Source organism: Rattus rattus, chromosome 5, assembly GCF_011064425.1.
Source record: "Rattus rattus isolate New Zealand chromosome 5, Rrattus_CSIRO_v1, whole genome shotgun sequence".
Classification (NCBI taxonomy): domain Eukaryota; kingdom Metazoa; phylum Chordata; class Mammalia; order Rodentia; family Muridae; genus Rattus; species Rattus rattus.
The window spans coordinates 156,952,792-156,979,224 of record NC_046158.1 but is presented as its reverse complement, the minus strand read 5'-3'; the positions used below and the strand labels follow the sequence as shown (position 1 = coordinate 156,979,224).

Genomic DNA, 26,433 nt, shown 5'->3' with positions numbered 1-26,433 from the left:
TTCTGCCGGTGGCTAGCGCACTGCTGGGTGGACTCACCGTTTAGGCGGGTGATGGTCCAATTCTTCCTCACCGTAGTGGGGATGAAGGGCAACTCAAAGACGTAAGGGCCGATGTTGGGGTCCATATCGGCGTCGGCTGCGGTGATGTTGATGGCGTTGAGGCCGGGCCTCTCGCAGATCTGTGCCTCCTTGGGCAGCAGCTGTGGTGCGTTGTCATTGATATCGATGAGGTAGATCTGCAGGGTCCCAGTGCCACTGGCTGGGGGGATCCCTGCAGGACAGAGAGGGGTGAGCGCACAGGGCCGTACATAGGACAGGCAGATACATGAGGTCCTCGGCAAGACACACAGCTGCACACGGACTGGAGTTCATACTCCATCTGCCGTAGGAGGGAACACCTTCTCTCCTACAGGACAGAGGTCTCTGCACCACATTCGGGCAGTGCTCACAGAGGCCAGAAGAGGATGTCCGACCCCTGTAACTAGGGTTATAAATGGTTGTGAGTTGCCATGTGGGTACTGGGATTTGAACCTTGGTCCTCTGTTTGAGCGGCCAGTGCCTGCACAGCCAACTTTGTGGACCACAGGAGCACAGGGCCTGGGGGAGCCAGTTGGATTAGGGTTCAGGTTTCTCAGCCATTTACTATGGGATCAGCTTCGGGGCCACAGTAGTGCTTGCTCTCGAGATTTCAGCTGCTCTGTCCCCCCAAAACCCACCATACAGCCCTGCCTCGGGGCCTTTGCATGTGTTCCTTCCAAGAGCAGAACTCCCCCTCTTTCCCTGGCTTCTCCCACCACCTTTGTTTCCTCCCAGCTCCTCTCGCTACTAAAATAGCCTGGGCTTTCCCTCTGTCCTTGTCTTCTCTTCTCTGCTCTCTTTAAGAGAAGAACCACAAGCCTAACTGTTAGCTCAGGTTATCGCTGTCCACCGGGAGGTTACACGTCCAGCTAGTGCCATCCCATGCCTAAGTCTGAGAAAGAGACCTAGTGTGGTGCTTCCTGGAAGTCGCGGGAGAACGCAGGTGAGCACTACGCTCTTCCTCCTCTTCCTGCTCTTTGCCAGAATGGGGTCACAATGCTTGGGGTGCCCATCCTGGACCAGGCTGTGGCACAGCGTGGACATGGTGTGAGTGCAATGGGTCTGGTTATCAAATCTCACCCTGACTTCTGGACTTCACTTTCTTAGTTCCTGAGGCTGGCTGGGAACAAGCTCTATAACCCAGGTTGACCTTGAGATGGAGATCCTCCTGTCTCAGTCTCTTGAATAACTGGATGTGGGTATGCATCACTAGGCCTGGGTAACTCCTCCTCTTCCCTCCCCCCTCCCTCCCCTCCCCCCCCCTCCCCTCCCTCCCCTCCCTCCCCTCCCCCCTCCCCTCCCCTCCCCTCCCTCCCCTCCCCTGACACCTTTGCAGACTGGGAGGAACTCAGCCTCAGACATGCCAGGCCAGTGCTGTATCGCTGAGCTATGCCCCTGGTTTCCAGGCCTCCTCACTGTGAGAGAAAATCCCTCTCAGTTTTGTTGACTGTGACCCCACAGCTGAAGTGACCTCTACTGAGAAAACAGGCTTTGCCAGACAGGGGCTTGTTCTCTGTCTGAGCACCAGGCGCTCAGAGAGTTAGGTGAGGCTTGTCTTTTCTGACTCCAGGTAGGTGCCTGGCCTTCAGTGGGTGACAGGACAGCCGTGGTCAGAGCATGGAGAACCCAACTCTGGCTTACTCACAGGCCGGACATCCCTCATGAAGGACATACCTGTCAGAGCATTAAGCTCCTCCCATTCTGCCGAGGAAAAAGCTGAGGCCCAGAGAGGCCAAGGCTCTTCCCAAAGCAGTGGTGATGGACGGATGTCTGCCCAGAATCTCCTTCACACACGGCTAACCACCATCATACGGAACCCATGAGAGCGCTCAGCTAGACTTCACGGTGCTGTGGGTCTTGAAATGGGCCTCTCGGCCATAGGTTCCATCTGCTCTTGCACCACAGCCCTCAGAAACCTCCTGAGAACCTGCGCTGTCTTCCTCAGGATGACCATTGTCCTTCCTGCTCCTCCTCAAGCTCCTCCATGCTGCCTGCCCAGCAGCCACCTAGCGCCCTCCCTTGCTCCCAGAGTCTCAGGGCTAGGGTAGACATGGGCTTTCTTGCTTTTCCTGGCTAGGGCGCCAGCTAACAGTGTTGGGAGAGCGGCAAATCTGTTCTCTTCACCCCAGTTCATACATGGGGAAGTTGAGAAGCTAGTAAAGATAGGCTGGGCCATCGGCCACTAAATTCCTTGGTTCATGGCTACCCTGGAGCTGCAAGTGAATGTGTAACGGTTGGAACATTGTGGGAACATGGGCAGGTAAGCAGGTTGTTAGGGGAGTAACTGGAGTTTCTGAGGTTGACACGATGGGTCGACACAGGATGGGGACAGAGTTAAGTGTTCATGGCTGCCTGTACAGACTTCCCTCCACCGAGCCCTCTAGACCTCTCTGTGGCTCTCTGGGTGCCTCTGGCCTCCCTCAGGAGCACCCTCCCTTGCCCACAACCCCAGGACACTGCTGCTGGAGTGGGACTTACCATTGTCAGCAGCCAGGAAGGTGGCCTCATATACATTGTTCTTGGTATAGAGGGACTCTCGGTCCAGGACTGCGGCCGTGGTGATCTGCCCATTGGACGTGTTGATGTGCAGCCAGTTGGCGGGATCAGACAGTTTCGAGTACCTATGGACAGGAAACCAGAAGCAAGGTCAAGGTCTCAGTGTTCTTCTCCCAGCCAGCATCCTGGGTACAGCATCCACAACCCAGTGGCATTTCTGTCCTCCCAGAGTGCTCAGAGCTTTCATGCACCTCTGTGCCCCTTCCACAGAGGCACAGGCCACAGCAGTGGCTCATGTCCCTGTGGTGGACGGTCTCAGATTCTGGAGGACTCCAGAGGGCTGTTCCCACATCCCCTCCATTTTGCAGGTGGATGGGTACTCTGAGGTACAGAGACGCTAAGCAGTTTGCTCAAGTCACTTGCTGCTGTCAGGGAAGCCATGACCTGCCCTGGCTTCAGTCTAACTTGTCAGCCTGGAGATGGTGACACTGGTCAACGATGCCCAAGGCTATCCTATTGGCTGATTCTCTGGGGTGGGTTGCCTCTAAATAGGCCAACACCTCAGGTCTGGACATGGCACCCCATCCTCCTCTCTCTACTGGGTTTCCTGCTTTTCAGGCTTTTCTGGGCATTCTGGGACTCTTCTGTGTGGTACACAGGACTGGATCCTGCTTGAGGGTCAGATAGGGCCAGGCTGTGCTGAAGACTCACCTCACGGCTTGCTGCATGAATCGGTCAGGGTCCACTGCGGAAAAAGTGGTGAGCGCGGTCCCGGCAGGCACACCCTCTTCCAGGCGGATCAGTTTGTGGTTGGAGGGGAAGTAGGGGGCTTCGTTGACATCGGTGACAGAGATGGTTACCCCCGCTGTGGACTGGAAGGACATCTGGATCCCGCTGGCCAGGGGCGCCTGGTTGGACACCATTACGGTCAGCATGAAGGCACGGTTCAGCTCATAGTCCACTGCCTGGAAGAAGGGACAGGTTAACGGAGTGTCCTACAGTGGTGGGGTTGGCCATTCCCACTGCCCAGTCTCTCAGATTCTCCCTGCCCTGCTTTGTATGGTAGCCCGGTTTACACTTTCCCTTTACAGCAGACTCTTGTCTCCGGCTTCTTCTGGCTTCTGGCCAATGAGAGAGGAGAGGGGTTGGGGTAAAGGGTCTCTAGCTAGTAGCCCCACACCACACTCCGATGAGGCAGAAACTGGGTTTCTTGGGGCATCGATCTTTCTGCCTTAGCTTCCTGGGTGTTGGGATTACCAATGTGTGGTCTCCATGCCTGGCTTCATGAATCTTCAAGAATGCCTTTGTTACTGTGTGGGCTGGAACAAGTGAGCTGAGGGTCTTGAGAGTCGAGAGCAATGGTGGCCAAAGGTTGATTGGTTTTAGGGTGGCCACGATGGGTCAGTGAGCAAAGGCATCTGCCACCGTTCCTGAGGATGAGTTTGATCCCCAGAACCCAGAAGGTTGGAGCAGACCGCTGGCCCCGCAAGCTGTCCTCTAACTGCCTCCTGTGTGAGTAGCACACGTCTTCCCCCACCCCCAACCAAACAAAAGTTAGTTTCTGCTGGACACAGTGGCACACGCCTGCAATCCTAGCAGTCAGGAGACGAGACAGGAGGGCTGCAAGCCTGAGGTCAGCCTGGAATACACAGGGAGGCTGTCTCAAAAGTCCAAACCAGAGCCGAACAGCAACATTTAAGCTTTTACTCCTTCAACATATCCTTGTACTTGTTGCTGATTTTGTGTCCCCAGCGGGAGACTTAAAGTAACTTAAATGTAGTTCTGGGGGGCAGAAGTAAAATGGGCTAGAGTCCGACAGTGAGGCCAGTGGTGATTCCCGTCTCATACATGTCCACTCTGGAGAGGGGTTTGTGGGGTCCGGTCCCTCTTCAGAGCCACATGTGGCTTCCTGCCTCCAACTGCTTCTACCTCTGCCGTCACACCTCGCTCTTCCTTCGTGCTGGTTAGTTTTAGGTGGACACAAGCTAGAGTCCTTTCAGGAAAGGGCACCTCAGTTGAAGAAAAGCTGCCACCGGGTTGGGCTGTGGTGCTCCTTCCTCATTGGTGAATGATGTGGGAGGGGCATGGCTCTCTGTGGGCGGGGCCACCTGGGGCAAGTGCGACTAAGCAACCGGGGCTAGCCAGTAAGCAGCGTTCCTCCATGGCCTCCACATCAGCTCCTTTCTCCAGGTTCTTATTCTGACTTCCCTCCATGATAGATCATGCTTGGGACATGTAAGGCGAAACATGTTTGTTTCAGATTTATTTTATGAGTGCTCCCTCTGCATGTACATCTGCGTGCCAAAAGAGGGCATTAGATCCCATTACAGATGGTTGTGTGGTTGCTGGGAATTGAACTCAAGACCTTTTGAAGAGCAGCAAGTGCTTTTAACCGCTGAGCCATCTCTCCAGCCCTGTTTTTAATCACAACAACAGAACCTTTAACTAAGACACTCCCTAACCTTCATTCCCTCTTTTAAAGACTTCTGAGGTTGCATTGGGCTGACCCAGATGGTCCAGACTCAACTCAAACCTTAAGACCTTCAACACTGTTACATCTGCAAAGACCCTGCTGCCTTCTGGTCACAGGTTCTGAAGGCAGGTACAGGGCTTGGGGGTAGATAGTACTACAGTGCTTCCGTGCCCCTGATGTTGAGAAAAGCACCTGGTTGGAACTTAGGCGAGTGCTAGACAGTGGTTCTGAGAGTGGCCCCTGTGAGAATCGACTGGGACCCTGAGTTACCATCAGCAGATGGATGATGCAGAACTCAGTGTACCACCAGAGAGGCTTGCTGTTATTCTGTGGGAGGAGCAGGCTGTCACACCTTAATAACCATAAGCAATACGGCCGCATAACACAGCTCTCCAGCTACCAGTCTCTCCTTGAAGGACCTTCCTGGCTAATTTCCTCAAAGGAAGCTCCAGAGAACAGGCCTAGGACACTGGCTCAGATGCCATCAGATCCCAATGTGGAATCAACCACAGCCGAATGACTCAACTTCTCCAACAGGGCAAAGGTAGGCAGAATGTGAAGCCCGACAGTGACTGGGGGATTCCTGCCTCAGGTCACATGACTCACTGCCCCTTCCTGTAGGCTTGCCTGAGTCTTCATGAACTCCATTAGGGGGAAGAGCTTTCCTGGCGGAGCCAGCTTCCTACTTCAGCCTTCCATCTTCAGATGTTAACCCTCGTGTTGGGTCTGACCCCTGGATCTATGGCTAAGGAGATCAGAACCCGGCCTCCCTCTGGATTTCGTAAGCACCTGTCATTGGTGCCCAGGGTTGTCACTATGCTGAGTATTATCTATGCATGGACAGGAATTACAAACGAGGTAATCAATATGGCCACTGGTCCTGGGAAGGAAACAGAGGCACTGAATCTTGAAGGCTCTAGAGAGGGTGCCAGAGACAATGCTGGTCCTTGATGGTGACCTTGGTGAGCCCTCCCTCTCCCCAAGCCTGGTTTTTATACTTGCCTGAAGGAGAAGTGGATATACAAGTTCTGAGTATGATCTCGCCTCTCCATGGCACATGACGGTGTCCAGCTGCCACTGGACATGGAGCATGGCTGGGACTGTGCCTCTGTCTCCCTAGGCCCAGGTATGGCTGGTGAGTTTTCCTGTACAGTCGGGGAATGAACTGGTCTCCTCTCCCTTGCTCTACCTCTTCCCCGGTTTGTACCATGTCACCGGACACTACACAGGTGCATTTTTATAGGTGGTACCTGTGCCCACAGGGTCACCTGGCTGGACCCACAGCTACCTGAGCTGGCTGCAAGTCTCTCAAGGCACCCAGGGCAGAGTAATCTTCACCCTTCCCTTGAAAGGTCTCACGGAGGCTTCTAGGCCAGACAAGGTGAACCTCCTCCAAGCCTAGTCTTGGTTCCTCTGTACTTAAACTCCAGGTGCCACCAAGGCCCGAGAACTGGCACCACACCGTGGCAAGGTCTTCCTCTTGCAGAACCAAATGCCTGCCGATGCCTGTAGCCCCTCCTGGGAGCCTCAGGAAGAGGCCAGGCCAGTCTGCTTTAATGGGCTGCTTCCTAAAACTGTGGAGGGAAAGGTCTCTCTGTGTTTATTGGCTCATGTCCTTGTGGGACACAGAATCACATTGTATATGATGTACTAAAAAATTCTTGTCACCAGTCCTTCTAGAAAGACTTCGGCCAATAAAACCTGCAGGCAGGTAAGATAAACTACACCTATAATGTGGAAACTGACAGAAAAGCTTGCAGTGACAGTTTCAATTAGGGTGCTGGACATACTCACTAAGGTGCCCTCCTCAATGACCCTTGGCCCAAAAGGGAGGCTTAAGTGCACATTGGAGAGGTAGGCCCTAGCCTCAAGCGGAAGAGGAGGGTCACAGCACATCCTCCTGCACCGTATGTCAGGGTGTGTGCATGGTCTCACGAGAAGGGGAGTTTTGTTCACAGGAGAAGGCCAGGATTTTTCCATTCCCGGTGGAGAATGGTTGGTGAGATTGGAGTCAGGAGGATCAGGAGTTTGAGGCCAGCCTTGGCTGCACAAATTTGAGGTCAGCCTGAGTTAGGAGAGACACTGGGGAGGCTGTCACTGGGTTTGATCCTTGGTCCTGATAGCCAGCAGACATTCGTGTTCCCAAACCAGGGAATGTGTAGGCAGCAGCCACCTACCTTCACCACGGTGACCATGCCCTCATTGGTCACAGGGTCTGTGCGGACACTGAAGTGCCCGGAGGGGTCTCCACTTATGATTCGGTAGACAGCATTCCAGTTGGGTGAGTGGGGCTGGTCTCGGTCCATCACTGTGAGGTTGGCTACTACTGTCTCTATACGGTTTTCGGGGACCTCTCCTGCAAACTGCAGAGTGCAAGAAAGAACATTAGGACCTCATATGGAGCCTGGGTAGCCAGACTCCCTGCCAACGCTGGCAAGCATCAGGGTCTCTGCTCTCGATGGATGACCTAGGTGGACGGGGATGGGGCAGCCGCTGTTCACTGTGCAGGGGGATAGCCCTGGCTTCTCAAGCGTCTGCTCCAGTCAAGCAAACTCTTGCTCTCCCTATGCTCACGCTTTTCTCATGTGCACGGAGAATCGATGGCAAGTAGCCAGGAGGGATACATGATGGAGAGTGGGTAGAGCAGGAGTCTAGGAGTAGCAGCTGCAGGAGGCTCCTGAGAGAAGTGTGCCCTGGCTCCTCCCACCATCTCGTCACTGCCCCAGGTGGCTTGGAGTCAGCCACTGTGGCCAATGATCCCATATCTCTCTCATGTTAAGGCACAGTGAGGTTGCAGTGTGCACCTACGAATGCCCCTTGGGGTGGGGGAGAGGGTGTCTGCTTTAGGAATTCAAGTTCTCCCTGCCAACTGTGGCCCGCTGCTGAGGCTGGCTTCTAGGCTCTGTGCTCAGAAGTTCTGAGCGCACATGCTCTGTTGTCTTGCAATTCACCTTAGAGCAAGATAAATAATTGTCGCATCCATTCAGGATCAGATGGGAACCCACTGTACGGATCCTAAAGGGTGTCCCTACAGTGCTCCCCAGTGTGGTTCTGGAACCTTCCTCTTCCTGCCTTTCACTGGAAGCAAAGGGTTGCTGTAAAGCAGTCTTCCTTTGATTTTCAAGCCACGTTCAGCCCAGCTACCTTGGAGCAAAGAGGCCTGAGGCTGCAGAAGGATCCCCACCCCCTGCCCAGGAAGCACTAGGAGGGGAGTTCAAGAGAAGTAAGTGGGGCACAGCTGGTTTCCAGAGGATTCTAGGAGATGAAACCCTACTTTCAAATCTACCACCATTCAGCACAGAGGGGCACAGGGCAGTCCCAGAGAGAACAGCAGACCTGAGTCGTGACCACATATGTCCAGTGTCTGGCTTCCTTACTGGGCTCCTGGGTGGCTGGGTGAGGCTGTCATTGCTGGTGACCCGTCTCTCCTCCTGACACCAACAGTCCACATCAGCAATAGGGTTACCTTAGTGTCTGAGGGTCTGCACCCCATGATATGGGGAGCTTTCCTTGGAGGGAGATCACAGGTGCTCAGAGGCAGTGTTGCAGGCAGAGCCATGTCACCCAAATTTATGTGTTGAGGCTCTTAGCCCCAGCATCTCAGCCTGTAACCTTGTCTCGAGAGATGTCAGCATGAGGCTGGGGGTTGTCCTGACCCAGCCTGTGTGACATCCTTGTGAAGAGTAGTCCCCAGTGGCACACACATTGAGGGTGTATTAGTTATTTTCCTTACTGCTGTGGCTAAGTACCTAACAAAAGCAACGTAAGGAAGGATGAGTTTATTTTGGGTCACAGTTTGAAAGTTCAGGTCATCATGGCCAGTAAGTTGTGGAGTCTGCTGGTCACCTTGCATCTGTAGTCAGGAAGCAGGAGAAAGATGGATGCTGGTGCCCTTGCTGTCTCCAGCCCAGCATCGATGGCATTGCCCACATTCAAGGTGGCTTTTTTCTTAGTCAAACCCCCACTGGGAACTCCTTTATAAACACACCCAGATGTGTGCTTCCTTGGTGCCTCTAAATCCAGGACTTTTCAGGTTCTAGGAGAGATGTTCTCTTGTAGGCCAGATTTCCAGTGTCCATTTAGACTGAGAGGTTTTCCCAGATCTTCAAGAATGTCCAGATTCCCTCACGTGCTTTCCAAAAGTGGGCATCTCTAGCCACGACAGTAAAACAAATTCTGCTGGGATCTGTTCAGAAAGAACCCTAGGTTCCAGATTCTAAATCCACTTGGAGGCTGGTTTCTTTCACCACTGATAAACTGTTTCATTATTGTAACATATGTGTTACAATACACATGAAATCATAGTTACAGATGTAACTATAACAATCGTTACAGATGTAACCATAACAATAGTTACAGATGTAACCATTGATACATCTGTGAGCCTGAGGCTATCAAGTTGCAGACATCTAGGTGGTACACAGGCCTGGCAGGCTCAATGAGGTAAGAACAAATGGGAACTGGAGTTATGGTGGGCTCTGGGATGGTCCCTGGCCAGCAGCTGGTTAGTGGGTAGCCAGGATGACACTGGCTTGGTTTGCTTCCTTCTTCCAACCTAGTGCCTTCACCTTCACACACTGCTTGGCCAGGTGGGGATCCAGGGACCCAAAGCATAAAGTACTTCTGGACACAGACCTTGAAGTCTTGGTTCCAGGCTGAGGGGTGACTTGTGTGTCCTATTCTTGGGTACCCTTCTCCTGTGAGCCACCTGCATCTCTGCCTTCTAACCAGGCTCCTCTCCTAGGCAGGGCCTGGGTCTGGTTCACTGTATTCTGACCTGTCTGTGGGGTTCTTCAGGGGCACTGGAGGCCTCCGTTGTCTGAGGGTGGACCCTGGAGGGAGGGTTGAGGGAGTGTAGGTGAAACTGGGAGGTTAGGGATGCAAGCTCTGGGCTCAACCCTGTGGCCATCACCTCAGAGCATGAAGAAATAGCACCCAATTAATGATTTATGGTCTGTGCCTGAGTGTAAGGGCAGAGTCTATTCCAATTTTTTATTGGATATTTTATGTATTTACATTTCAAATATTATCCCCTTTCCACTCTCTCCCTTTATCTCCTCCCCCTTCCCCTACTTCTATGAAGATGCTCCCACTCCCACACACCTATTTAAGATGCTAAATTTTAAGTCCTAGGAACTTGTGCTGGATCAAAATCTCTCTCTCCTCCTGAGTTTTCATGCTTAGTTGAAAAGTTGAGAACTCAGGGCTTTTAGAGGTTGGCCATAGTGCTTGCTGCTAGGATGAGAGGCTGGCCCATCTGGCTAGATCATGGAAGGTTCCCAGGTTAGCCCAAATCTAACCTTAAAGTTGAGTAGCCTTCTCAGGCAGGTAGATGGCTCCAGAGGACAGCATATGCTATACTCCTGGTTATTGGGGTAGATGTTTCTGCAAGAACCTCAAAACCTTGGAGGCCACAGTTACACGTCCTTGGCTTTAAAGTTCAGTGGACTTCTGCTTCTGGGGAAATAATTTCCACTATGATAAGTGAGCCATCTGCCTCTGATTGCTACCTACCTGGTTTGGGTAGGAGTTTTCTGAATTCCCAGGTGTTGAAGACCTGGTGTCTAGACTATGCAGTGTTAGGGGCATAGTGGAAACTAGGGTAGGTATGGGTTAGTGGGAGGGAGTCAGATCAGGGTAGAGTTGTGCCGCTGAGGGGCTGTGGAGACCCTGGCCTTTTCTTGTCTCTGTCTTTGCTTCCTGGCAGTTTCTTCTTCATGCTCCCCACCATGATTTGCTGCCCAAATACACACAGGTGCACAGTGACCATGGATGGGACCCTCTGAAAACATGAGCCAAAACAGAGGTTTCCTCTTTGTGTACCAATGACATCATTGTCATAGGGACAGAGAGCCAATACCATATGTGTGCCAAGAGCTCTTCAGAGGCTCACTGCCCTGCTATACGCTGTCCCTTGTCAGACTGGGAGGTGACCTATGGGAACACCGTGACCTAACCCTCTTTCAATCACTTAACTGGGTGTCACTCCTATGAAGGGACAGATCATCTTGTACAGGCAAATAGCAAACACCACTATTGTCATATCATGCTTATTGTTCAGGTGTGAGCTTCTTAGAACCAGCTATGCCCCCATCTTGGCATCGATCATACACGAGTGTAAAACATGGACAGGTCTTCTGGGCTCACAGAGGTCTGGACATCACAAGGCCACACAGCAAGAAGGGATCAAGAGTAGCTAGAGGATGGCTATGTAAGGGCGGGGTAAGGCTTAGAGGAAGGTTGCTGGGTCTCAGGGATCCTTTGTGCCCATCGGGGTCTGTGCATGAGGCAGGTTGGAGGCTTCTAGGGCATGCATGGGCCGAGGGTTGCTGCTCCAGTGGGGGAGTGATGGTGGCAGGGTGGCCCTGCATGCGTTATGTGCTCTGTCCTCTAGGGGGCACTGCAGCTGCACGAGAGCAAGGAGAAAAACAACTTTTAATTAACACTTGGGAGTAGGATCCGGAGCTGGCAAATACCTGCATCTCTTTAGCGTTGCCTGATTGTTCTTGATTAAGCTTCACAAAAATAGCCCGTGTGTGCTGTGTGGCCAACATACTGTGAAGCAGAGACAGTGATTCTGGGTACCTGCCTGGCACTACTCTGGATGGTGTCCTGGCCAAGGCCACCAGAGCCCGAGCATGAACAGAAGTCTGTGGAGCTTGTGCTGAAGAGGGGGTGTGAGCTTGGTGTGGAGAGGTGTCCTATCGTCACGGGACTTCAGACTGCCACATGCTTGTCCCTCCTTACCCTCTGCGTTCCCGGAACCAGAGGTCTCTACCTTTCTTCATTGGTTGCACGGAGGCGGGACCAACCCCTGGAATGAACTTCACACCGTTACACTCCACATTTAGGTTCCAGTGTGAGCCGCCAGCTGCCTGTTTGCAGCAGCACGTGCTGGCTGCCTCGGAATGGTTTCTTCTGTGTCCCAGCAGAGAGGCCGCTGTTCTCTCCAAAGCTCATGTACCTCTCACAGATGGCGTGGGGCCTGCCAGGGTGTTTGCAGTGTGGTTCACACATAACGAAGGAAGATGGAGTCCAGTTAGATTGTGTGCGGTGGTCCAGGCCAGACAGGGCTCAGAACCATGGGTGGAACTGGTCCATCTTCAGAGAGGTGAAGGAAATTCCCTTGGAGCTACCAGGGAGGGTGCTCTCTCACTGCGGTCCTCCTCAGGCGCCACTGTAGGGCCTGGGCAGGGGCCTAGGAGGTGCAGGAGCCTCACCTTGGAGTCAGAGCTGCCAGCCTGGGTCCTGCTAAATTTGACCTCAGACAATCTCACAGATTGAGACGGGATTTATCCACTTGACACAGGAGTGGGGCTTCTTGGCTCTCTGTCTATTTCTGAGCCAAGGCATCTGCGGGTCTCCTGTCCTTTCTGACCAGCACAGCCTTCTCAGTGCTCTTTGGAGTGAGCGACGTGGCATGGCTGGGGCTCGTGGTGGGATTGGGAGGCAGGCTGGGTCCTCCCTGCACCATCGGTGTGTGATGAACACCCTCCTCCCAAGGAGTGCTCCTCAAAGCCATTCATGCCGCTGTGGTGTGCCATCTCCTCTGCCGGGAAGGAGTCCAAAGCTGCACTCTTGGCTTCCCTCTGGTTCTCATGGCGACCATACCATCCAAAGGCTGCCCCCTGAGGGCAGGTGTGGGGGTCCTGAGGTCGGGAGAGTCGTGTGGTTTCTGCACCCTGATATCTGTGCTCCAGGAGTCTGGCATGGGCAGAAGGGTATATCCCTGGGAGCATAGGTAGCCCTAACTTAGCAAAGGGTCTCAGCTCTCTGTATGACAATGCCAGGACCCAAGGCACCAATGCCTGGCTCGGGCATTGTTTCTATTTTATTTTTGTTATTATTTGCCAATTTAACACAAGCTAGAGTTATTTAGGAAGAAGAACCTCGGTGGAGAAAACACCCCCACCATATTACCCATAGGCAAGTCTGTGGGGGCCATTTTCTTGGTGTGGGAGGGCCCAGTCCACTTTGGGCAGTGCCACCTCCTGGGGGACCGGTGCTCCCCGGTAAGTGCTGTAAGAAAGCAAACTGAGAAAGCCATGAGGGGCAAGCCAAAAGCAGCATCCCTCCATGGCACTTGACTGGGGCTCCATGCTTCAGCTCCCGCCTTGAGTTTATGCCCTTTACGATGTACCGCGGTCAGAGTGTGTCCCGGTGTTTTACCACAGCCATAGAAGTCTAGTTAAGGCAGTGGGTTTGTGTCTGAGTGTGGTGCTGGCTCAGCTCCTGACAAGGCTACTCTGGGTGAGCTCCCTGCCCTCCTGCGGTGGCTGTGGCAAGGCATGGTCTAGACCAGGGGTGGCCCCAGTGTGGGCCTGGCACTAACCTGACAGCTGAGAGTTCCTGCACTGTCACAGAAGGTGGTTGTCACACTGAGCTCTGCTCAGCAAGCCCTCTAGAGGCCTGTCCATCCAGGCCCAGAGCAGAGGATGTCTGTGCCAGGGCTGTCACATGCAGGTCAGGGTCAGTGGCTGTTTCCCTAGAGTCTGACTAGCCTTTCTTCATGTCTAGAGGGAAAGCAAACAGACTGAACCCAGAGAGAGGCCCCTCCAGCTTTCTCAAGGACTCCCTGGCTGGAGCACTAGTGCTTCTCTAGGTTGAGCCGACTGGCCAAACCTTCTCCTGCACCTGTTGCTTGTGGGGAGGGACAGACAGGACTCGCATCAGTCTGCAGGGGACCTGAACCACTCTGGCTGTCAGTCATCTACTGTTTGGCCACTAGATGGCGCTGTGGTCCAAGAGAACAGGATGGGGACAGGCTCTTGCCTTCTAGGCAACTTCTCTCCCCTTCTCTCCTCTCCTTTGTAGCACCCACTATCAGGGTTCAGTCCTAGCTGCTCCCTGTCGTCTGTGTGCCTGGAATCCCCATGGCACACCCTGGCCTGTAGCCTGCTATCTCTTAAGGGATGGACTGGACTGTGTGCTCACAGAACTGGTCATATCCATGGACTTGGGAGTCCTGGAGGCAGATGCTGGTATACAGAAGGAGAGATGGCTGAAACCAGGGCCCCACAGAATGCTGGGAGGTCCAGAAGTGGTTATTATGTCTGCTGCACACTAAGAGAGCCTAAGGGTCTCACAGGTGGGGACCCTCCCTGCCGCATGGCTGTTCCATGGGGGTCCAGGAGAAATGGGGGTCACGTGATTTACAGTTCTGTCTCTAGAGTCTTCCCTCCCGGGGTGTGTGTGTGTGGCGGGTCTGTTCCTCTGGCCCATGACTTTCACTGTGGACTCTGGTCCACAGTTGGGTAGACATGCTCAGCAAGGACTCTTGACCTCTGATGTCCCAGTGTCCAGTGTTGTAGCCAGTCTTTTCCAGTTTCCCTGTCTGCTAATGGGAACCACAAGGGACTAGCCCCTGTCCACTGAGGACCAAAGTAGAAAGGGACCCTTGCTTCAAGGGCACACATCCCTAGAGCTAAGGTCCAGGTGGGCGTCTCCCAGTCAGGTACCTGATGCAGTCACACAAGTCTCTCCAAATGCTGTGGTAGACTGATTAGTCGGCTTCTTTAGACTTTACAAAGGCCCCAGCAATGTATCAGCCATCACTTAATCTTGGGACACAGCATACTCCTAACTTCATAGGGCCTTCTCCACAGGATTCTTTCCCACTAGAAGTGGCTGGCACTTTATGTGTCACCTGTGCCTTGATACTTGCTCCCCATGATCCTCCCAGCTCCTCCCCCATCCCAGCCCTCACGGAGAGAGAGGGAAGTGCCTGAGGATTACAGCTTAGGGCTGGCATCTCTGTGAGAACCTGAGTACTCACTGTGCTGGTGGTGAATTCTGGAGGGTTGTCATTTACGTCTGTCACCGTGATGATGGCCGTGGCCGTGTTCGAGAGACCATAATTAAGGTTTCCTTCCATGTCAGTGGCCTGGACGATGACCGTGTACTGCTGGACTTTCTGGAGGGGAAAGACAGTGTGTCAGTCTCAGTTCAGTACATGGGGAATACAGGCTTTCCCAGTGGGTCCGGCCTTGGCACAGGCTGCCTGGGACTCCCCGGAGCTGTGGGAACCTGCGGTTGCCTGGCGGTCAGAAGGAGGCTGTGGCCATGTCTGTTTCTCAGTCACTTTTAGTTAAGGCAGAAAGGGCAGGTCAGGGGTCAGAGGGACCTGCACAGTCTTCAGTGTGACAGAGAAGACAGCCTGTAAGGTGCCAGGGTAGGAGATGCCACTGTTGATGCAGAACTGAACTGCCGGCTAGAACTGGAGTCAGGGGATGAGCGAAAGGCTAGCAAACACAAGACACAGCGGTTTGGGCTCACAAGCTCCACAGTGAAGGAGCAGTGAGCACCTGGACGTGGGTGTGGTCTGTGAAAGGCAAGCCAAGGATAGTGATACATTGTATCAGGTACTGCTGGAGTCACGTGACCCTTCCCTGCTCACTGCCTGTACCCAGAGAGTCACGTGACCCCTCTGCTCTCAGCCTTCACTGAAATCACGTGCCCTTCTTGACCAGGGGGCAGCATGCTGTGGAAGTGACAGCCTCTGACCAGCAGGGGGCAGCTCTGTGGGGGACCCTGCCCACTTCCCACTGGCATTACTGAGGGACAGGGTGGAAAGGACCCATCTGGAATGTCCTCCAGATGACTTAAATCTCTACTCCTGCTCTCCTGAGAGGCCAGTTCTCACCACATGACTCAGGGAAGTGTGTGTGAGTTCCAGACGTTGGCTCCGAGAGAATCATAAGCAGCACCTGCTTACTGGGGCAGCGCCTGAGAAGAAGCTGGGAGCTCCCAGCTGTGAGCTCAGCCTGACCTGGAGAGTGCAGCTAGCTGGATTTCCCTATCCATCAGTCATCCCTCCACCCAACCATGCATCCCTCTGCCTACCAGCATCCCTCTCTCTAACATATATGTTTATATACGAACACATGCGCGTGCATGTGTGCACACAAATGCCTGTTGGAATATGTGTGCGCCTGTGTGTGTGTGTCTATGCATATATTCATAGGTGTGTACATACCTGTAGGTTCACGTGTGTACTGTGCATGCGTGTGTACAGCAGCTCGCCACTAGAGGGAGAGCTGGGCTTGCTTCTGGACAGCAGGACTGTGGGAGGGAAGCTAGTCCAGCAAGATGAGAGAAATACTGCAGGAACCTAGAAGCCTGGCTTATCACCGCTGCAGGCCAGCCATGCTTGGAGTCTACCACCCGCCTCTGAGCCCTTGTGGACCTGAGTTTGGCAGCCTCTACCCCTGTATTACCCCTCCATAGAGACAGAAGGAGCTGTGAGGTGCAGTTGGCATACTATGTTCGGGCTCATCCCTATTGGCCAACTGCTTTCCTGTGGCACCCCTTCCTTAGCTCCCATTAGGTATAGAAAGCAGGGCAGGTGCTCCCGGACCTTGCCCCAGTATCAGCAGTGGAGTTCCAGTGGATTCAATAAAAAGTGATCCAACCATTTTCAAGTTAGAGAGCAGGAAGGTAACCAGAACAGCCATCCCTGGGGCCTTCGTCCGCATCCCTGCAGCCCAGCATGCAGATTCTGCAGAACACCCATCAATAATGCATCAGTCGGCCTGCCCTAGAAAGTAGCAAAGATTCCACAGCGTGTCCCCGTAGGCAGGCAGCGTCCCTTGCCACCCTGGACTGTTGCCCAGCTACCAGCTAGCTGCACTCTCTAGGTCAGGCTGAGCCATGGCTGGGAGCTCCCAACTTCCCCTGAGGCGCTGCCCCAGTAAACGCTGATACTGCCTCGCCCACAAGACAAACCTCCTACTTATTCTGGGCTCTCTGATCCTAGCAGGCAGTCAGTAGGGGGGATATAAATTGAGGCCGAGAGTCCAGACATTCCCTCAATCCCTTCATCATCCACTGAGGTCAAAGCCATGCTGGCCCTTCAGAGAGGGTCTCAGGACTGTCTCAGGCTCAGGGCTGTTCTGTGCCGGTCAAGGGTTGGAACTTTTGGACTTTCCCACTGGCTACTGTTGGACCCCCGCCCCACTGAGAAGCGGAGTAGCTGAGGCTGCTCTTTTGTTGCTCACCATCTAGAGACTGCTCTGTGCTTGAGAGTGAGGTGAGGGGGTTTGCAGGGCCAGCTGTGGGGCAGAGGCGCCCAAGGGCACTGTGGAAACTGTGAAAAGTTGGACCTAGAGTTGGCAGGCAACCCAGAAACCCCACTCTTGGGTGTGGATCCAAAGGCTAAAAACAGGTGTCCACACGAACGGCACCCACCAGTGCGCACACAGCGCCGCCCACAAAGGTCAAGTAGCCCATGGCAAGTACTTGAAACATAGTGTGTCCGCATGGTGGAGTTATCACCCAGCCTTGAAAAGGAATAGCATTTCGACACCCGCTGTGCCCAGACGAACCTCGGAGCCTGATGAAAATGAGCCAGGCCCAGAAAAATCACAAGGATGTCTTTACAAAGGCGATGTGTCTGCATCGGGCGAGCCCACAGATAGAGGCTCCCTATGGGGGTAGATGGGGCACCAGCGCTGTATGGCTTCTCCCCGGGGTGATGAAAGTGCCCGGGACCTAGGCAGATGTAGCCCTGGGCGAGCTGACTGCAGTATGTGGGTGAACCTCACAGCGTGTGCCTCACAGCTTAAGGTGCTGGCACTAGAAGACTGCCCCTGAGAAAGTGCAGCTCTCCTCAGCAGGTTGATGCATTCCTCTCCCCACACCGCTGCTGCCTGTGGAAGCCTTCATAGGCTGCAGACCTTGGCCTTGGGACATCGTGGAGGGGGCTACACACCACTGTTCTCATGGACCAATCTGTCTCCCGGGAGCCCAAGGGGGCCTCTGTGCTCATTGTCCTCCGTGGTTGCGGGGCTGCTGGGAGACGTGGTTAGAGTTCCCAGGCTTCCACAGGGCCTCAGCAGGCTGAATCCAGTCATGGAGCATTCCTGCCTGTCTGTGGGTCGCTCTACTTCTGCATCCGGTGCCAGGATAAGGTGATGCATGTGTGCGCAGACCACTGAGCAGCTTGCCCCACGGTGTGGCAGAGTGCTTTGCCCTGTCCTAATGCTGAGGCTTTCCTTGCCTGGGGTGGAGTGGGGAAAGATATGTGCACCTCACCGGGTGCCCAGGTGGATGAATGCTTGGTGACGAGGACTTGGCCATATGCAGTCAACACCGCCAGCAGAGCTCCCAGAAGGGGTGGCTTCCAAGGGCCTGGGTCTTGGGCAAACCTCCACTGACTGTCCTAGTCCCTGAGATTTGGGCTTCCCGAGCATCCTCACTCGAGGATGTGAGTAAAAACCAGGTTCTGGAGCTGGAGAAATGGCTCAGTGGTTCAGAGCGTGTGCTGCTCTTGCAGAGGACCTGAGTTTGATTCTTCCAGGGATTGAACTCATCTGGCCTCTGTGGGCCTGCTCTCTCTCTCTCTCTCTCTCTCTCTCTCTCTCTCTCTCTCTCTCTCTCTCTCTCTGTCTCTCTTTCTCTCTGTCTCTCTTTCTCTCTGTCTCTGTTTCTCTGTCTCTCTCTGTCTTTCTTTCTCTCTGTCTCTGTCTGTCTCTCTCTGTCTGTCTCTCTTTCTCTCTGTCTCTGTCTGTCTCTGTCTGTCTCTCTGTCTCTGTCTCTGTCTCTCTCTGTCTGTCTCTCTCTCTGTGTCTCTGTCTCTCTCTGTGTGTCTCTGTCTCTCTCTGTGTGTCTCTGTCTCTCTCTCTGTCTCTCTCTCTCTCTCTCTCTCTCTCTCTCTCTCTGTGTCTCTGTCTCTCTCTGTGTCTCTGTCTCTCTCTGTGTGTCTCTCTCTCTCTCTCTGTCTGTCTCTCTCTCTGTCTCTCTCTGTCTCTGTCTCTGTCTGTCTCTCTCTGTGTGTCTCTGTCTCTCTCTGTGTGTCTCTGTCTCTCTCTCTGTCTCTGTTTCTCTCTCCCTTGGGTGCGCGCGCACACACACACACACACACACACACACACAAAACCAATAAAAATAAATGTTTAAACTTCAGTCCCGCCCGAAGCTCCTAGCTGCTGAGTCAAAAAGATGCATTCCTTGCTCAGACTTCAGCATTGCTTGCTCCAGCCTGGGGTGGTAACTCTCTGCCTCCACTGTCTGGGGGAAGGGTGGTGCGCTACGGAGCCACTCGGGGGCTCCTACTGCCTAGACCTGCCACCTGCTCCTGGCACTGCCTTTATGACACACGAGTGGGCAGCTCTTTCTGCTGCATCAAAAGCAGAGAGAATGCAGCTCCTCTCAGTGGGGTGCACACGGCCCCTCCTCCCCGCTGCTGCTGCCGGTGGGGAGCCGGCAGCCTGGCAAGCCTCAGGCTTGGCACAGGGTGGAGTCAGCTGCTTCGCTCTGCTCTCAGCCATGTTGTCTACCTCTCTTCTCCATTGAGCACCACCCATGACATCGGAAGGAGGCTGGGGTGGCAGGAATGTCCCTGCTCGCAGCAGGGAGAGCTGAGGAGTCCTTCTCAGACCTTTCTGGCAACCCCGCTGGCTCTCAGGCGCTGCCTCCAGGCTGCTGACTCAAACCACAGGCTGCACACTGCCGCCCTTCACTTTCCTCTTCATTCTCCTCCTGGAGGCTGTGAGCCACCCCTGGGGTTCCTGTCTTTCCAAGGTTGACTCTAGGACAGGTCATTCTGAATGGGGACCTCTCTGCTGCCCAATGTCCCATGCTCTATGCGAGCACTGGGCAGTGTCCATAGACTGCCCATGGGGTGCTAGGAGCAATCGCAGATACCGCAGTGTAGTAGTGTCCCAAGGGGGGCATTGTTTGAGAAGCAGTGCTCCAAGGAAGGAAGCAAGCAGTAAATAAGGGAAAATGGTCACTTCAGATCATGGCAATGTCTGTGCCCATGGATAGAGGGTGGTAGTCATGTGGTGCTAACTGAAGCAAACACCTCCACTTAATATGCTTGGAGAGGACTGTGGCAGGCAGAGAGAATAGTTTGTACTAAGGTCCTGGGGGAGGTGGGATGTGTGTGTGTGTGTGTGTGTGTGTGTGTGTGTATTCATGTGTGCACACACCTGTGCATGTATGTATGTATGTGCATGTGCATCTGTATTTGTGCATGTGAGCATATGTGTGTATGTGCATGTGGTTGTTTGCGTGTGTGTGTGTGTGTGTGTGTGTGTGTGTGTGTGTGTGTGCACACTCCAGGAAGTTTGGGGAGTGCAGTTTTGAGGGTATAGAGTTATCAAAAGCCAGGTCTAGTATTAGTCAGAGCAAAACCATGAAAGGATAGAGAAGATGAGTGTGGTCACATGTGTGTGTGTGTGTGTGTGCACAGGAGAAGATGAAGTTGGTCACATGTGTGTATAGGATGGTCACATGTGTGTGTGCACAGGAGAAGATGAGCGTGGTCACATGTGTGTGTGTGCACAGGAGAAGATGAAGATGGTCACGTGTGTGTACACAGGAGAAGATGAGGGTGGTCACATGTGTGCATGTGTGTGTGTGTGCGTGTGCGCGCGCACAGGATGGTCACATGTGTGTATAGGATGGTCACATGTGTGTGTGCACAGGAGAAGATGAGTGTGGTCACGTGTGTGTCTGTACAGGAAGCTCGAGGGACCAAAAGGGCAGATGGAGGTGTGAACAGGTGTCACCTGCTGTGTGGTATCTGGGGTGAGACCTGAAGGGTGGGCCTGTCTGAATGCATGGGAAATTGGAAACCACGGAGTCTGCGGCCTAGACACTTGTCACCAAAAGGACACCTTCCTTTCTGCTTCAGGTTGGGATCATGGTGCTGCTCTGACACTCTTTCCTTCTCCCTCCTCAGACGCAAACAGTGGTAAACACACGATGCCCGGTGAGCTAGCCAGGGGGTGGTGTCAGGGGGACAGAGGTTGTAGACATTTGGGCTCAGGCAGTTCCTGGCCTCCCAGTCCCTCCAGAGAAGAATACTGAGAGGCGAGAGCCCGCGCTTTAGAAGGATCCAGAGGATTTGTGTACAAAGCCTCCTGGTTAAACACTGGCAAAGTTCAGAGATAACCAATAGACACAGCATCCATCTGTGGCTGCGGCTGTCGTCTCTGGCTGCCTGTCTGAGACCTCAGATCTGAACAAGTGGGGGCTGTGGAGTCTCCACACGGAAGAACGCCCTGCTGCAACAGGTGATGTGGACTCCCTGGGGTTGCTCTGGCCACTCTGCACCCAATATCTGGTGATTGCCACAGGGAAAGTCAAGAAAGGTCTCGGTGTCCGGACCGATGGAGGGACATTGTGGATGGGTACAGGGAGGTGTGTGTATGTATGGCTATGTGCCCGTGCAACTTACAAAGCAGGCACAGGTTGTACTTGGCTTGTGGGCTGTGACTGGGTGATCCTGAGCTAAGCTATGCTCTGCCCTGCTGCTTGTCGGAGCCCAGGAAGACCCTGATCTGGGGACTGAGACCAACCTGTCTGGATTTGTCACCATCCCTTCGTGCTTAGAGGTTAATGAAGGTCACATTGTGGATGTTCCTATCTCTTCCTTGGCATCCATGGTAGTCTCCTTGACCCCATGCCTCTGAAGGCCACTTCTGGTAGCCCTTGAAGGAAGAGGTCTGAGGAGAGGAGGAGAGGCATGAGCAGAAAGCACGGGGCTCTCCCGAGCAGGCAGTTCAGTGGCTGCAGTGTGGGAGAGCTCTGGAAGTGGAGGCAGGGCACAGCCCCGAGGGTCCTGCAGGGCTCCTGACAGGGGAATGGGTGCTGCTTTATTATTCTAGCATTCCATTCCAGCTTTTCCCTGGGTCTCTGCTGACACCTGCCCCTGGCTCTCCAGGGTTCCTTGTCAGCCTGACCAGAGCAGCGTGGGCATGAGCAGGTTCAGATGCTGCCAGTACCCTTGGTGCTTAGGCCATGTCTTCCCTACTCTGAACGTCATGTTTCAGGGCCCTTTCAGCTCTCTGGGCAGGCTGTGGCTGGACCCCAGAACGATGTCAGGAACCAGTGGCAGGGTGCTGGGTCCCTGGGGTTTGGTTGGTTTTGTCCTGGTCTGATACTTTTGTCCTGAGTGGAGCTGGGAAGGTAGCTGAGACAGGGTCTGTGGTTTTGTTTCCATCTTTGGGAAAGGAAGGACAGTGTCCTGCTTTCTCTGGCCTTGTTTCTTTTGAGTTGCTGCCAAGCGGAGGTTTTAGGGAGGTGTTGTCTGGAAAGCTCTGGAAACACTGTAGAAGAGGCCACTTAAAAATCCCCACGCAGATGTCCTTGCCAACGACACGTCACATGTTTCTGAATGTGTCTGTACATTTTTGGACATGTCTGGATGTCACTGGGGTTTCTGGACACGTCTGAATATTGGTGGATATTTTTGGAAGTGCCTGGATATCTCTGGGTTTGCTGGGGTGGTGTCCTGTAGGCAGCCCTGCTCCTGGGGGTGCCTGTATCACCACACACTGCTCTGCCCTTGCAGGGATGTTTTCCTGTGGAGTCAGTGATTAAAAACTCTTGGATTGGGAGTTTGCTGGAGCAAACTTGATGCTGGAGCCCTGGCCTAACCAGCACAGGCCCTGGGGTCAGTTCCTGGTACTGTAAAAAGTCTAAAAATCAAGCAGCCTCTCTGTTTGCCTGGGATGGCCAGAGACACTCATCAGTTTTTCTACAATGCTCTGCCGAGTTTCCTGTCAGGCCACACCAGTGACTGACACCTTTACCGGGGCAATCTGCCCTGCCTTTCTCTTGTGCTTATTGATGGCCTGACACAGTCATGACGGAGCCAATGTACACACACACACACACACACACACACACACACACACACACACACACACACACGAGTGTGGCCATGGAGTAACTGCTTGGAGTGTGATTCTCCGTCTGTGCCTTTCATGTCCCCAAGCCAGATCCTCTGAAGGGAGACCTCACCCCTGCTTCCTGCAAGGCCACCTCAGGTAGGGTCTTTTGAGAAGAACAAAAGGCACAGAAAAACTCCCAACCTGGCAGCCCAGATGCCAGAGGAAGACCCTGAGACATGGGGCAGGGACTCGGTGGTCTGTGGCAGCAAGGGCTGTGGAGATGGGCTTGGGGTACATGCACCATATTACTGCCTGCCTTTCTGGCATGCGGCTGACCTATTGCCTGAGTGGTCTAAGGGGTCTTAAGTGCCTTAAGTAAGAGCAGACCAAAACCCAGAGCAATATAGGATCCCATTATAGCTCACTTGGCGGCTTTCCTAGTAGACTGAGCAGCAGTGCTTCTAGTGTGGGACACAGTTATAACGAAGTGTTGTCCTGACCCTTCCTGTGCTGACTCCATCACATGACCTAGTCTCCCCATCCTCCCTTTCCTGGCTCCTCTCTTCCTCAGGCTCAGACCTCTTCCTCTCCTCCTGACACTGTCTGGTGACTGTCTTCCTTGTGTCTGTCTCAGATCTCCTTCTGCTTGATTCTTACTGGACCCCAGTTGGTAGGTCTGGGTGCACCCAAGTCCAGATGACCTTTCCAAGTCCTAACGCCTTATCTCAAGGATGTTTTTCCAAAGGGGTAGTGATGCCCCTGGCCTCCAGATGCTAGATGAGGGTGCATTTCTCAGGGCCACTGTTCAGTGCTGTAGGACACTAAGTGGACCAGAACAGTGACTCCAGGGACCCTGGGGTCTCTCCCTCACTCCTGGCCCAGAGAGCTTCTGCTATCCTGCATCCTGGGTTGGCTCGTCTATTTGGAGATATCATGCCTGTCTGTCTCTCTCTGTGCCAACCCGGTGGGTTCTGAGGGCAGTTAGACGACAGCTGGGTCATTGACAGGAGGCTCTAAGGTGGGAGAGACCTTGGATGAAGATTGAACCAGCCTGAGCAGGTTGAGCTGTGATCCTCACTGTGCTTAGCGGGCACAATGGGCTTTTATTTCTAGCTGAAGAGATAGGCCACGCTGCTACTGCACATTGCCAGAGGCTCACCTCTGTCTCTGTGGTACCACCTCAGCCCGGTTTGAGATATTCTCTCCTAGCTGCTGGGAACTGGTGGGAGACTTCCCTTCTAACCCAATTCCTACCTGTAATGGTTTGAATGTGCTTGGTCCAGGGACTGGCGCTATTAGACAATGTGGCCTTGTTGGAGTAGGCGTGTCACTGTGAGGGCGGGCTTTAATACCCTCATCTTAGCTGCCTGGAAGCCAGTCCTCTTCTAGGAGCCTTTAGATGAAGATGTAGAACACTCAGCTCCTCCTGCACCATGCCTGCCTGATCACTGCCATGTTCCCACCTTGATGATAATGGGCTGAACCTCTGAACCCGTGAGCCAGCCCCACTTAAATGCTATCCTTATAAGAGTTGCCTTGGTCATGGGATCTGTTCACAGAGGCAAAACCCTAACGAAGACACTACCCTTCCCTCCCCTCCACTACGAGGTTGTTGGGAGCCCAGATAACACCCCATCTGTATGTTGCCTGGGTACCTGCTGAGGCTCCTATAGCTCTGGGAGTTAAAGGCCCATGGATTCCAGAATCCTTCTTTGGGTCCTCTTGGTGGATATAGCCTGACTGATGGTCCTTGAAACCACTGGCTTGTCCTATGGCTCAGCCTCCCCTGTCACTTAGGGACCTGGTTTCAAGAGCATTATCTGTCCCTCACACCCTGGGGTGGCCATCTTCTCTGACTCCAGGGCCCCCGGTCTTCTGGCTAGATATGGCTTTGTCTGTTTTGGGCTTTTAGAAGTTAGTAGGCATCGGAGCTTCCGGTACTTGGCATATGCCTCAGAATGTGAAAATACCGGGAATTCTGTTCATAGGGAGGTCACGCTCTGACCAGTGGCAGACCTGGGCTCAGGCGGTGGCCATCACCAATCCGGCTGAAGACAAGATGTTTACAGGGTGTCCTTGAGGGATGTTCACGCTCACAAGAGGCCACAAGCAGGGACAGCTATCTTTCCTTAGTATGCTGACTTTTGCCAGCATGTGGTGCCAGTGGACAGCAGAGTGAGTGGACAAAGAGTCATGGCTCTGTGGCATAGAGGTGACCAGGCCTGAGGCCTTCTTGTCCCTGGACCCTCAAGTTCCCTGTCCAGTCTGTGCCTTAGGAGTTTCATGGTGTCAGTTAAAATGGCCCCTCTGACTTCTGTTGACACCGATGGGGGACAGAGAACAGGGAAGGAGCCCAGGAGAGTCTGAAGACAAAGGGAAGTCCCTGGTGTGTGTGGGGAACCAAAAGGGTCCTCTCAGCTCCACACAACTTACTCAGTGCCCCAGTGGCTTCAAGGACCGTCTGCAGGAACATAGGGGACAGCCAGGCACAAGAGTCTCAGGGAAGGCCAGAGCCTGTTTCAGAACATGCCTTTCCCATCATGCTGTGGGATGAAGGCCTGACTGATACTTCCTTTTGTGGACTGACATCTACCAAAGAGAAGTAGCTTTTGTGATAAGAAAAAAAAAAAAAAGATCAATAGTCGTTACCACAGAAAAGGCTTGTTTTTGCAAAGGTCTGATAGCGTGGTGCTGCTGGAACCCTGGGAGCTGCTCTCCACGAGGCCTGGGAGGTGAGGGGCCTGTGACTCCATGCACTGCACGCTGGAGTCAGGAGACGTTTGAAAGTGCAGAGGCCAGGCCGACAGCTCTGCGTGGGAGTTACTCTGTGCTGTCTTTCTTCACTCGGGCTCTCTCTCTCTCTCTCTCTCTCTCTCTCTCTCTCTCTCTCTCTGAAACAGAGCTCTTTCCATCTGACACGAGTGTTTAAATAAGAGGAAGGGGCTGGTTTGGCCTTCCCCAGGATCCCTTCCATCCCTGGGATAATTAACCTGGCCCACCATGATGGGGATGCATTTGAGACCGAGGAAGGAGACCAGCTGATGGTCACCATGTGGTGAGGCCTGAACTGGATGGCGCCCACGACAGTGAAATCAGCCTCATGGTGGTGGTGGTGGTGGTGGGGGAGGGATGGGGGTCAGAGTGGAGGTGTGAGCAGTGTATAGCTGCTGTTAATCACGGAGCTCAGCAATCAACCCCCCTGCTGCCTCTGAGCTCGGTCCCCACCTTCGGAGCAGCCAGGAGTGGTGCTCGTCTTCCTATTAGGCCATAAATATTCTAATTAGCAAAGGTTCGTAAGATGAGCGGGATTAGCAGGTGGGGCAGGGACCAGAGAGGCACTCGAGCCCCTCGTACCTCGTCCAAGTCTCTCCTGACATTTAATCACGCAGAAGCTCTCACTTCATATGGCTCTCCTAATTAGACACACGGCAATCATGCTTGGGAGCTTCCCACTTTCCAAGGGGCGCTCACTGCCTCGAACAGGAAGTGGATGTGGTGGAGAAATGGCCCCCTTAGACCTTCCACATAGTCCGTGGCTTCTTGAGACAGGTAATGCCTTGGCTCTGGCTGGGCCCTGTGTCATCAGTTGAAAGTGCTCCTTTCTCGGGTTTGCAGATGCCAGGGGACAGTTGACTAAATGTGCTGTGAGGTGTCTAGGTGAGGCTAGTGTAGTACAGATGCAGCAGGAAGCATCTTCAGGGAGCTAGCCTGCAGGGCAAGGCTCTCAGAGCACGGGGTGTACACCTGCACCAGGAAAGTATGCGT

General features: G+C 53.6%; 1 protein-coding gene across 1 annotated transcript in view; it reads right to left on the bottom strand.

Annotated features, from left to right (window-relative positions):
- Positions 1-26,433, bottom strand: part of Cdh4 (cadherin 4) — a 471,463-nt gene that overhangs the window by 7,605 nt on the left and 437,425 nt on the right. The window contains exons 8-12 of the mRNA XM_032904917.1: positions 14,823-14,960; positions 7,225-7,410; positions 3,286-3,539; positions 2,557-2,699; positions 38-271 (exon numbers count right to left, since the gene is read on the bottom strand). Coding sequence (XP_032760808.1) covers positions 38-271; positions 2,557-2,699; positions 3,286-3,539; positions 7,225-7,410; positions 14,823-14,960 — 955 coding nt within the window. The remainder of the gene's footprint in view (positions 1-37; positions 272-2,556; positions 2,700-3,285; positions 3,540-7,224; positions 7,411-14,822; positions 14,961-26,433) is intronic.